Source organism: Schistocerca americana, chromosome 2, assembly GCF_021461395.2.
Source record: "Schistocerca americana isolate TAMUIC-IGC-003095 chromosome 2, iqSchAmer2.1, whole genome shotgun sequence".
Classification (NCBI taxonomy): domain Eukaryota; kingdom Metazoa; phylum Arthropoda; class Insecta; order Orthoptera; family Acrididae; genus Schistocerca; species Schistocerca americana.
Window position 1 is genome coordinate 692748006 of NC_060120.1, and position 12083 is coordinate 692760088.

Sequence of the window (12083 nt, forward strand, 5' to 3'; positions counted from 1 at the left end):
ATAACAAATTAGATAGAATAGAAGAGAGCACAGTTTTCATTAAGTATATTGTAAGAGATGTGTTCTGCATAATTAAACTCATTCATGCTCTCCCCCAACACCAGTCTCTACTGAAATCATCATTATTATTATTACTGATAACAAAGATAATGACAGCAATAATAATATAAGCTGAACAAAACAATGAAAAATTATTTCTGGAATGGCATGGCAGTTCATAATGGGAACCTGAAAAGTGTTGCAAAAATTTAATATTTATATGTATTTCATTAGAACAAAAATCTAAATATCAGTGCCTTCCTGACTCTCACAAAAAGCTTCTATTTTTATCTTCTACAATGAACTGGATAACAACATCCTACCTTTTAATTTAAGTACTCAAAAATTTTCTAAATTCTTTTTAAACATACAGCTTCATTTATGGAAATGACTTTTTAAGAGTGGTCTGGGGAGAATCCTGTAGGGTAATCTTCAAAGATTAAAGGAAGGTTATGTACACTTGTTTCTTCTTTTTGTCAGTCATTGATAGACCAAATGAAGTAACTTCCCCATAAAGCTGGTTTCTTTCCCAGTATTTGACATTTCCAATAATTTTTATTTTTTCTTTATATTTGAATTACGTGTCATTACAAATATTGATGCCTTTTTTTAATACGAGATGAATTTTCTAGTCCTTCAGAAAGGTATGCTTATGGATCATAAATATGAAGAAAGAATTGGGAAATCAGTAGTACAGTGAGGAAATGCAAAATAATTTGTTACAGGTTTCTAGGAAAGTACAGTTTTGATTAAACAACATAACAGACCAGTTCCAAAATACTGTTCCAATGTGTGGGGGGTGCTTATTAAGTAGGCCTGACAGCAAACATTGAAGAAATTCAGAAACACATTTTTGGGATTTTAACAGGTTGGTATAGTTTACATGACAGTTTATTAGAGAGGCTCAGTGAAGCTAAAGAAGAACTACTGGAAGAAAAGCAACATTGTTCTAGGAAATATTTAGAGAGCTAGTATTCAAATCAGATTATGAAACAATTTTGCTGCCTTCATTGCGTACCTCAAATAGGAGTCGCGTGAAGGAAACAATGAGGGATTATAGTGCATATGAAAGCAGTCAGTCTTTTTTTCCTTCAAAGCAAAGACAAAGTCTTACTTTTATGAATTGTGAAATTATTCCAAAGTCTCTCATATATAAAAAGAAGCAGGATGGAAACTCATCATCAAAGGCCTAAACCTGTTTTTTTTTTTTTTTTTTTTTTTTTACATGCCCTTGTACAGTGAAATATACAATGTGATTGTGTGTGTGTGTGTGTGTGTGTGTGTGTGTGTGTGCGCGCGCTAGAGGGGGGGGGGGAAGAGGGAGGGAGGGGGGTGGGGACTGATGAGTGTGTCCTGCTGCCTACAACACAAGTGGTTTAAGGCCAACAGCTACGAACCATGTGGAGGATTCAATGTGACAGTGAGTTTGAGACATTGATGGCTTTCTTCTAAACTTATGGGGAAAAAATGTATGCATGTATCACAATAATACGCTGGAAGGTGTTTTCCTAGAAAAAAATTGATCAAGTAGCCTTCTTTATTCTTCAGTCTTTAGAGTGTACAACTGCAGATGGCACCAATTTGCCCGAATTATCTTTGCAGAGGAGTGACTGATGTAAGTAATAAATATGGACCTGAAATACTTGCATTTGTGGTAAATGCAAATATAGATGTGAATTGTGTCTCAAAATGTGAACACACAAAATTACCTAATAAATGCTATTTTGTACCTAATCGTACCCAGATGAAGTATTACATCAGAGATAGTGTTAGTTTCTATACATAGTTATCAAAAACTTAAAAAATTTTTCATTACCAGTATTGCACATCATCTGGTGAAGCCCAATTTGGAAGGATAACGTGCGTAAGAACATGTTTGCAAAATAAAAAGTGCACAAATGCAACAACATATCAGTGCACTCAATTTCATGGTGCCACGCAAATTGTAGGCAATTTAATTGTCAGTATAAGACACACGCTATGTAATGCAGTGCTGGAATCTGCCATTAGACCCAGGAAGTTACAAAAAGAAACATGTATGTTTGTCTGCTAGCTAAACTTCCAAAGTTGGTACAAATACAAACATTTTAAAGTTGCAGTTTTAATTGGTGGGTATTTTGAACTGTGGTTGTCTCCAATACTGGTAGAAGTCGGGCCTGAACTACCTCATTTACGGCACTGTCAACTTCAGCAGGCAATTGAGCAGCAGACATCACAAATTCTTTATGTTATGTGCTCCTTATTGTTTCCATTTCTTGTATCGAAATGAATGAAGAGACTAATTCTTGTCCATCACAGAGTCTGATAAACTCACAAGAGTAAAGGTATTGGCGATCCCTATGACCACGTGTCGGTTCTGCTTTTGCAGAAAAATTGAAGATGGGTGTAGGCTGTCTGTCTTGCGAGTGGAAAGCAGGGCACATTCCCTGCAGTGCTCCTCCATCCTCTGGTGGTCTTAATTCTATTTGTTTATCCTCATGGCTGAGTGATAGTTTATAGTGTCCACATTCTGCACTGTAGCAACTGGAATAAAAAAATAAAAAACACCTGTCAACATATTTTGACCACAATGAAAATCTTCCCTTAACAGCTGAATAGAATTGTTTTTGATTCCACTTCTATGTAAAGTACTTTGTCAATTGAAGCTGTAGTGTCATCAAGTATGAGTCATAAGGCTGTAAAATACCCACAGAAGGTCAAAAATCAATATTCTCCAGTTTTTTAATCATCACATTGGATGAGAAAACAAAAAAAAAAAGGTCAAGAAATATCTTAAATCAGAGACGCACTCTGTTCACCGACAGGAAGTTGCTTCTGCTTTTCATCAGAAACAATCACTTCTTGAAAGCTCAAATGGAGCAAAATGAAGCAAACCAGCTAAGATTATTTCAGACAAAGAAGTTTCTGCAAAAGGAAACATTTGAGCCAAAAGGCTCCCCAAGCATCACTTCTTTATAGCATTCCATTTCAAAGCACCAAGGGCTTGTCTGCAGGCACCTAGCACTACAGTCTTTTTAATTTATGTTTTTAATCATTTACAATTACAAGAACCTAGATGCAGGCTTTGCCAAAAATAGATGCAAATTTTGTCAAAAATAGATGCTACCTTTTTATTCCCTAGTGCTAAACCATGAAAAAGTATAAACGTCTATAAAGGAAAGAACTCCAAGCTAAAATGCCCATCAAATGAAGATGGAAAACAACTGTTACATACTAGATGTCAGCAGATATAGTCATAAATAAAAGGTAAAACAAATTTCAGTATTTGGAACCACTGGATCTTCATCACGAGAAAAAACAAAAGTCAAGGATATAAGACAATTTAAGGATTCAGTCAAAAGTTGCACAAATCTTGGGTAACAGGAGATGATGGGAGAGGCGTGTAATGTAGCAGAATAGGATAGTATGAAACAAAGAGTACAATTTCACACATTTCAGAGATTATGATACTATAACGTGATGTTTATGAGAACTTATATATGTGTGCAGAAGTTTAAATTTTGACATTGCTTGCCTACTGTATTAATGAAAACTAGTTGACTTAATTTGAATTTAAACCAGTTCTGATAATCTTAAGGAGATAGTGTACTATAAATGAAAAATGTGTAAACCATAGTATAAACATAAGCCCAACTTATCCTGTGAGAAGTTTATATGTAAAAGACTAATAGTGATTACAAAGAGTCCATTGAAATGACACAGGAATCATGTTAGGAACAAAAGTTATATTGCAACTGTAAAGTAATGATCAGAAATAATTAGGACACTGTTATCCATGTACATTTCATGAAATTTAAATATGGAAACTGATATTTCAACATGCTAATTGTTTCAGAAATATTGCCATAATTTGCACAGCTAAAATATATAACCAGTTTTATGAAAGCATACAAATGTTAACTGTAAATTCAATTACAATTAAACAATACGTAACGTGACTGCAAATATTGTAACTTAGGTAACCAGCAATGGTGGAAGCCGAATCACATTAGTATTACAGCAGTTAGTATTAACGTAGTAGTGCCTCAGTATTACTGTCAGTCTTACATCAATTTTTGGGCACTAAACCCATGTCAGTTTTATCTGTGTTGTGATGCAATAAATGCATTTTAAAAGTACTTAGTGTGTTTCAGCTATGTTATTTTCAGGTAAACTTGTCAAAAATTGCCTGATGTCACTTAAAACTGAATCCAGAAGATATTGTAAGTGGAGAAACTACTTTAAACCTGAATTACACACCTCAATGATATCTTTGACAATCAGCAAGTTAGATAACATAAACATATCCACTAAAGCTAATTACATTTTAGTATAGCTTTAGAAGATGGGATTCATTTTAACGTTTTACGTGACACCAACAATGAAATGCTGTCTACCATACTGTTAGCACTTTTTAAAGTATAGCCCTCTAATCCTCTATTTTTTGGTTTCCTGAGGGCAGGTGTCTTGGGTGGAACTTTCGCTTACGCTGGGTACTTTCAGTTCCTATATATACTAACATCTGGTAAGCAAATTCAATATTTTCAATACCCATAACAATATTTAATATATTTTATAACATAAATGAACTTAATAACCACAAATGTTACCTTAATGACCATTTCATGATCATCATTCAGATGAAGAAAGAAACAAGCTAAATTTCCATTTATTTGCTCCAGGAATGGTGTCTTAGATGGCTTGTTGCCATATCTTGCAATGTCACCAAAGATCTGAATAGCTGTAGCTCGAAGCTCAGGATCATCTTTCTCAAAATAAGGTTTTATACGTAAAGCAATGGTCACTTGAATATTTTCTATCTGAGTGTCATCAGCCACTTTCAACATCCTGATGAACCCTTTCATTGCTTCAAATGGTATCTTGCTTCCATTTTCCTGGTCATCCAATCCTTGCAGCAAGGCAGACAAGACGCATTCTGAATGCCTATTCACCTAATAAAGAGAAAATAAGAAAACATGAATTTCAAAAACATATGCCAAGCTCTCCAACAAATTAAAAAAGATGCAATGACACCACATCAGACCCAATTTTGGTAGCATGTATCATAATTTTATTTTATAAAATAATTCAAATTTGCAACCACACATTACATCTGTGCTCGTCTTGTATAATCTTAAAGTACCAACACTGAAAAACCTCAATAATTTCTTAAAAAGAAATTTGGAGTTTGACTTCAGCAACTAAATGAGCAAAATGTAATAGTGTTACTAGTGTTTGGCAGCAAAAGTTTTAAAATCATGATTTTTTTTTTCATAGCTGTTATTTTCTCAGCAACTGCAGCATATATCAGATTAAAATTCAGTTGTCAGCTGCACAAATGTTTTTATTTAGCTTTACAGGTTTCAACAGATTAATCTGTTATCTTCAGAAGTCTACAAAATTAAGATCATCATAAATCATTAATTCTTGGCTGAATATTTATGTTAAGTATAAGTAGTTAATTACAAAACCACTTCATATTGTTTCAGCTGTTGTTAATAAATTTGGATAAATTATTGTGCCTGACTTCACCCAGCGGCTTTGACAAGTGAAGTCCTGATTTTAAGATAAAAATTATGTAATTGGCGTGTTATTAAATGTTATCTGTGGTTATCTTAATAACTGACATAAAACTGTGCAAGACCAAAAGACCACAGCTTAGACTGCTGTGAGTGAAATGATCTGCACTCATATTTGTAATTTTTGTTCTCACAAATATTTGGCTTTTTTCTAAATGTTACACAAATTCTGGGGCTGACGTTACACGGAATCTAAGGGCATGGCTTACATATTATTTCAAGGTCTGTTACTTTTCTTGTTTTTATAGTAGGTGTGTGCACACTGATATTTTTTAGAGTTTTTGTTTTGGACCTGTTGTCTGTACTGTGTATGTGATGTCTACGTAACAACTGTAAGTGTATTACAATTGTGTTTTGCAATACATGCCTGCAGTGGTTTATTTCAGCATTTTTAGCTTTTTAGTGTTGGTCTCTGTACTATTGCAAAAATAATGTTTAGGAATCATTAGCCACAATTGACCTACATTCCATTCAATACCTTGTTGACCAGTCTCGTGTGAGAATTGAAGATAGCAAAACTGAAGCGAAGTTTTAAATTTCACGTCCAAAAAATCATTCAAGCAGGAGAATCATACAAACATACCATCATTTGACCATCGGACAGACTCCCATATGGACGACATAGTAATAACCATACCTGGTGTAGAAAAATAACTTAAAGACTTGAAAGTAGGTAAGTCGCCGGGTCTGGATGGAATCCCAGTTCGATTTTACAAAGAGTACTCTACAGCACAGGCCCCTTACCTAGCTTTCATTTATCATGAACCTCTTGTCCAGCACAAAGTACCAAGTGACTGGAAAAAAGTGGAGGAGACTCCAGTGAATGATAAAGGTAAAAGAACACCACCGCAAAATTACAGACCAATATCCCTAACTTCTGCCTGTTGCAGAATCCTTGATCAAATTCTCAATTTGAATATAATAAAGTTTCTTGAGACTGAGAAGCTTATGTGCAGGAATCAGTATTCACATGATATACTGAGAACTAGGGATGGAAGGCAACAGGCAGATTCCATATTTATAGATTTCCTGGAAGTATTTAACACAGTACCCATTGCTATTACGAGCATATGGAATAAGTTCACAGATATGTGAGTGGCTTGAAGACTTCTTAAATAATAGACCCCAGTATGTAGTCGACTGTCAGGAGTTCCCCAGGGAACTGTGATAGGACAGCTGTTGTACTCTATGTATGTGAATGATTTGGCTGATAGGCAGCAATCTGTGTTTGTTTGCTGATAATGCCGTGGCATATGGTAAGGTGTCAAAGTTGAGTGACTGTAGAAAGATACAAGACAACTTAGACAAAATTTTCAGTTGGTGTGATGAATGGCAGCTAGCCCTAAATGTGAATAATGCACGTTAATGCAGACGAGTGGGAAGATCAAACATGTAATACAGTATTACTAGTGTCCTGCTTTAACAGTCACGTTGTTTACATATCTGGGGATAACACTGTACAGCAGTATGAGGTGGAATGAGCATGTGAGAACTGTGGTAGGGAAGGCAAATGGTTGACCTCAGTTTATTGGGAAAATTTTAGGAAAGAGTGGTTCACCTGTAAAGGAGACCACATATAGGATGATGTCATTGGTCAAAGCTGACTGGTGGAATCAGACACTAGAATTTGCCATATCTTCACAGAAGAATAATGCCATGACATGTCTACAAAATGTACATATTGTATGCGATTATTATAAGAACAGGTTAACAGGTTGGTACTTTATAGTGAATAAATCACATGTATGTACAAAGTCAAGTTGTTGTGGTAGCCGCAAGGTACATATATATAAAAGCATAAAAAATTATAATTAAAGTATATAAAGGAGTTGTATATAATACACCTGAAAAAACATGGCACACAGTTCTGACATCTAAAAGCAGTGGACTAAATTTCACATTTTATAAGAGATGCCATACAATCAAAACATTTGTTGAACACTCAGCTTGCACTGAAAAATAGACACTACTATGATTGTGCAGCATCTCTTATAAAATGTGGATTTTAGTCCATTCCTTTTAGATGTTATAACTATGTGCCATCTATTTCAAGTGCATTACATACAACTTCTCTACATACTTCAGTTATAATTTTTGTATGTCTTTACATACGTTCCTTGCTCCTAGTGCCACACCTTGACTACATACATAAATGTGATTCATTTAATACAAATTATCAATCTGTCGACTTTTTTGGACATGTTGCAGCATTATGTTTCTGTGAAGAAGATACTGACATCTGGTAAACAAAAACTAAGTACGTTTTGTAATACGCTTCTTATACTTCACATAAAAGAATGACCAAGGTCTAATGATTTAGCCCTAATCTTGGAGACTTCTGAAGATAATATATTAATCTGTTGAAACAGGAAAAGCAAAATAAAAATATCTGTGCAACTGACAACAGGTATTTATTGTGAAATTTAAGAACTATATTTTTACAAGACATAGTTTTCAAAATTATGCCTCCCTCTTTCTCCCTTTCCCACTGTCAATACAAAACAAGACAATTTCATTTACAATTACACAAAGGAACTCATTTCATAATTACTATTACTAAACTGACAGCAAATATTTGGATACTACTGTTACCCAAAACCACATTATTTAATGCTAAAAATATTTCTTTTCTCTCCACCTTCCCTTCTTCAGACTTCTGTTGTAAACTCATACTGTTATTACCACCAGCAGCCTCATTTTCAATTTTTTAAATTTTTTTTTAGGTCATCAGTCTTTCTAGTTGCTTACCTATGGTCTCCACTTTTTTATATCCTGTGTCGATATTTTGGACTCTGATTCAAGTACTGTTCCAACATACTACAATTCCTTCATTTGTTACATTTGTTCATGGAATTCTTTCCTCATCCACTAAACCAACATCATAAACATAATAACTTTCTTGTAGGAACTCTAGTTTTACTTTTCTAGTTTCTTTTTGTGTCATCTCTGTGGAACCCATATATCTTCCTATAACCCTACTCTTCAGCTATTAAAGACTCTTTTTACCTGTGTGAGTGTAGTGGTTCATTTCACTTCTACTGATCTGTCCAAAGTACATTTTCTTAACTCAATCAACCGCAATGATTTCTATCCCATCTCTTTTTTCCCCTTTTAATTCTTATGCATTTATGCTTGCTCATGATTATTACTTTATGCCCAAAGACCATTTCTTGAAAATTAATACATTATGCAATGTAGCAGCAATTACTTCACAAGTAGGTACAACGCTTTTGTCCACCAACACTTATAGCCTTTGAAGTGTGACTACCATAATATTTCATAATGATGAAAGCACTCATGAAGTATTCAATCTCATGCCTTTCTCTTACCTCATCAATTCAAATGTTTCTTCATTCTTTCCCATCCTGAAATTGTAGTCTTTGCACGGTCACCAGACATTCATTCTACATTTTTTAGCAATTTTCCAGTCCTACCAGATTCTCTCCATTCTGTTATTAGCTTGTTGTGAGACATGAAGATTTGTTCACTGGTAGTTATTTTCCAAGGAATGAAGTGCTGCACTCATTCAGGAAAAAAGGTTGTTAATGATAGTTTTGACTCCCGTTAATTTTCATGTTAATAGATAACATAAACTCATGATACGATTCGAAATTGGGCACCATTATGCTACGATTTGGAGAATATTACTTTTACTAATCCTCTTTTTGTATAAAAAAAAAATTCACTTGAAAAAACTGTAAACTTACAAGGAGGTAGAATGGCTGAGTATTCATCTGCTAGCAGTGAAATTTCAGTCTGCTGACAGACCCATTAACACAGAACAATATTTACCCCTAACTTTTTGAAGTATAAGTTCCTTTATCAGGGAGACTTTTTCTCTCCTTCGTAAGTCACTCCCAGTAGCTTTCATCTAGGGAACCAGATATCTCTACACTAGCAGCAATATCAATGGACCAACTAGGGGACCCTCCATACTGTAAATCACAGATTTTGATGCACTTCAATTATGTTGTAGAGGCACTTACCCTGGGTACCTGGCTATCCGGTTTTTTAGCCTTAGTTTTTCAGAAAATTGATTTTGAAGTTCATTGTGTGCTTTGTATATCTGTAATATTACAAGCATTCCGAGCAAGCCAGCGTAGCATAGCGGTAAAGGTTCAGGGCTACTGCAGTGGAGGTATTGTGTTTGAATCCTGCTTGTGTACCTTTTTTTTTTTTTTTTTTCAAAATCGAGTGAATTTTTCAATTTTATTTCAAAGAATATCAACAATCAGTGTAAGGTGTGCAAAATTATAAATATATATTCAGTTATTCATTTTTTCAAATATTCATTCCGTTCGTACAACTGTCACTTCTTGTATTACCTACATTGATCTCCGCCCATTATCATCCCCTCTCCTATGAATACCATTAGCCGTAATGGGAACCCCAGCTCCTAGTTGTGGCCAATGAGGATGCAAGTTGTATTCCTTTGCGTAAATCTAATTACAGCGCCAGTTGCTCGCAAAGCGTCTCTAGTGCTGTGTGTTAGAAAATTCTGTGAAATGGAAGAACCAAGTGTTTCTGCACAAGGCGAAATCACAAATGCCACTAAATACGCTGAAAATATACTCTGCGATTTGAATTTCATAACGAATACACCGCCTAGTGTGATCTCTGCCAATTCCACTACAATTGACGATGGATATGTAGCGCAATTCGGGATCTCTTGGGTGAAAGACAGATCATTATTGATGATGAATTGATAGATATCAACGAAGAAGATGAATTGGGAGAATATGATGAGAACCACAAATGGAACAAATATTTGAAAAAATTAATAACTGAATATATATTTATAATTTCACACACTTTACACTGTTTATTGATATTCTTTGAAATAAAATTGAAAAATACGGTTGATTTTTTTTAAACAAAAAAGGAAGAAGAAGAAGAAGAAGAAGAAGTACACGAGTAGGATTCGAACACGATACCTCCAGTGCAGTAGACCTGAACCTTTACCGCTGCGCTACGCTGACTTGCTTGGAATGCATGTAATGTTACAGATATACAAAGCGCGCAAAGAGCTTCAAAATCAATTTTCTGAAAAACTAAGGCCCGTCGCTAAAAAACTGGATAACCAGGTACTCAGTGTAAGTGCCTCTGAAACATATTTGAAGTGCATTAAAATCTGTGATTTACAGTATGGAGGGCCCCCTTGTAAGATTAATACAGTTGTGCTTGTTGCTGCTGCAGCTATCATTAAGCTTCAATACAGTCATTTATGTAGGCTCTTACCTTTCCGCATGATGAGCATTTTCTTTCTTTCTTTCTACTTCAGATGCAACTGTGGTTCCAAAATTGTACATGCTGAGAGCATATTATTATTATTACCTTTCCTTTCTCAGACGTTATGTCTGGTTAAAAATGGAAAGCGACGCGGACCTTGATCAAGTGTGACTTCCTTTTAACTGTACGGTATATGTTACACTGCATTTAGGAACTTTTGAGTAATTGAACATGTATCAATAATTACAGATTTCTGCAGTTGTATATATACATTTGGATGTAGCTGCATTGCATTGATGTACTGGTGGATATTGCATGGTATGACTCCTGTAGTTGATAGTACAATTGGTATAATGTCAACTTTATCCTGATGCCACATGTCCTTGACTTCTTCAGCCAGTTGGATGTATTTTTCAATTTTTTCTCCTGTTTTCTTCTGTATATTTGTTGTATTGGGTATGGATATTTCGAATAGTTGTGTTAATTTCTCCTTTTTATTGGTGAGTATGATGTCAGGTTTGTTATGTGGTGTTGCTTTATCTGTTATAATGGTTCTGTTCCAGTATAATTTGTATTCATCATTCCCCAGTACATTTTGTGGTGCATACTTGTATATGGGAACGTGTTATTTTATTAGTTTCGGTTGTATGGCAAGTTGTTGTTGTATTATTTTTGCTACATTGTCATGTCATCTGGTGTATTCTGTATTTGCTAGTATTGTACATCCGCATGTGATGTGATCTACTGTTTCTATTTGTTGTTTGAAAAGTCTGCATTTATCTGTTGTGATATTGGGATCTTTAATAATACGCTTGCTTTAATATCTGGTGTTTATTGTTTGATCCTGTATTGCAATCATGAATCCATCTGTCTCACTGTATATATTGCCTTTTCTTAGCCATGTGTTGGATGCGTCTTGATCGATGTGTGGCTGTGGTAGATGATACGGGTGCTTGCCATGAATTATTATTATTATTATTATTATTATTATTATTATTATCCATGAGAATTTTGCTCTTCAAGCTTTTAAGAATGACACATTTAGCAGAACAAGGGAGAAATTCTTGTCCTGGAAGGCTACCACTATGAGTAGTAAAGATTTTAAAGTAACTTAGAGCTGACTGTGATAAAACTCGGGCCCTGAGTAGCAGTAGGTCATGCTACAGCATGCTATCAATTTATAATCATATAGACCACACACTATAACAGTGTTTTCAATAGTAGATGGCATTATATTTTCATGAAGTGAAGTTGTAT

General features: G+C 34.8%; 1 protein-coding gene across 2 annotated transcripts in view; it reads right to left on the minus strand.

Annotated features, from left to right (window-relative positions):
* The window catches only part of LOC124595224 (maestro heat-like repeat-containing protein family member 1), a 271523-nt gene that overhangs the window by 73581 nt on the left and 185859 nt on the right, over positions 1-12083 (minus strand). For both annotated transcript variants that reach the window (XM_047133879.1, XM_047133878.1), the window contains exon 26: positions 4629-4970. In XM_047133879.1, coding sequence (XP_046989835.1) covers positions 4629-4970 — 342 coding nt within the window. The remainder of the gene's footprint in view (positions 1-4628; positions 4971-12083) is intronic.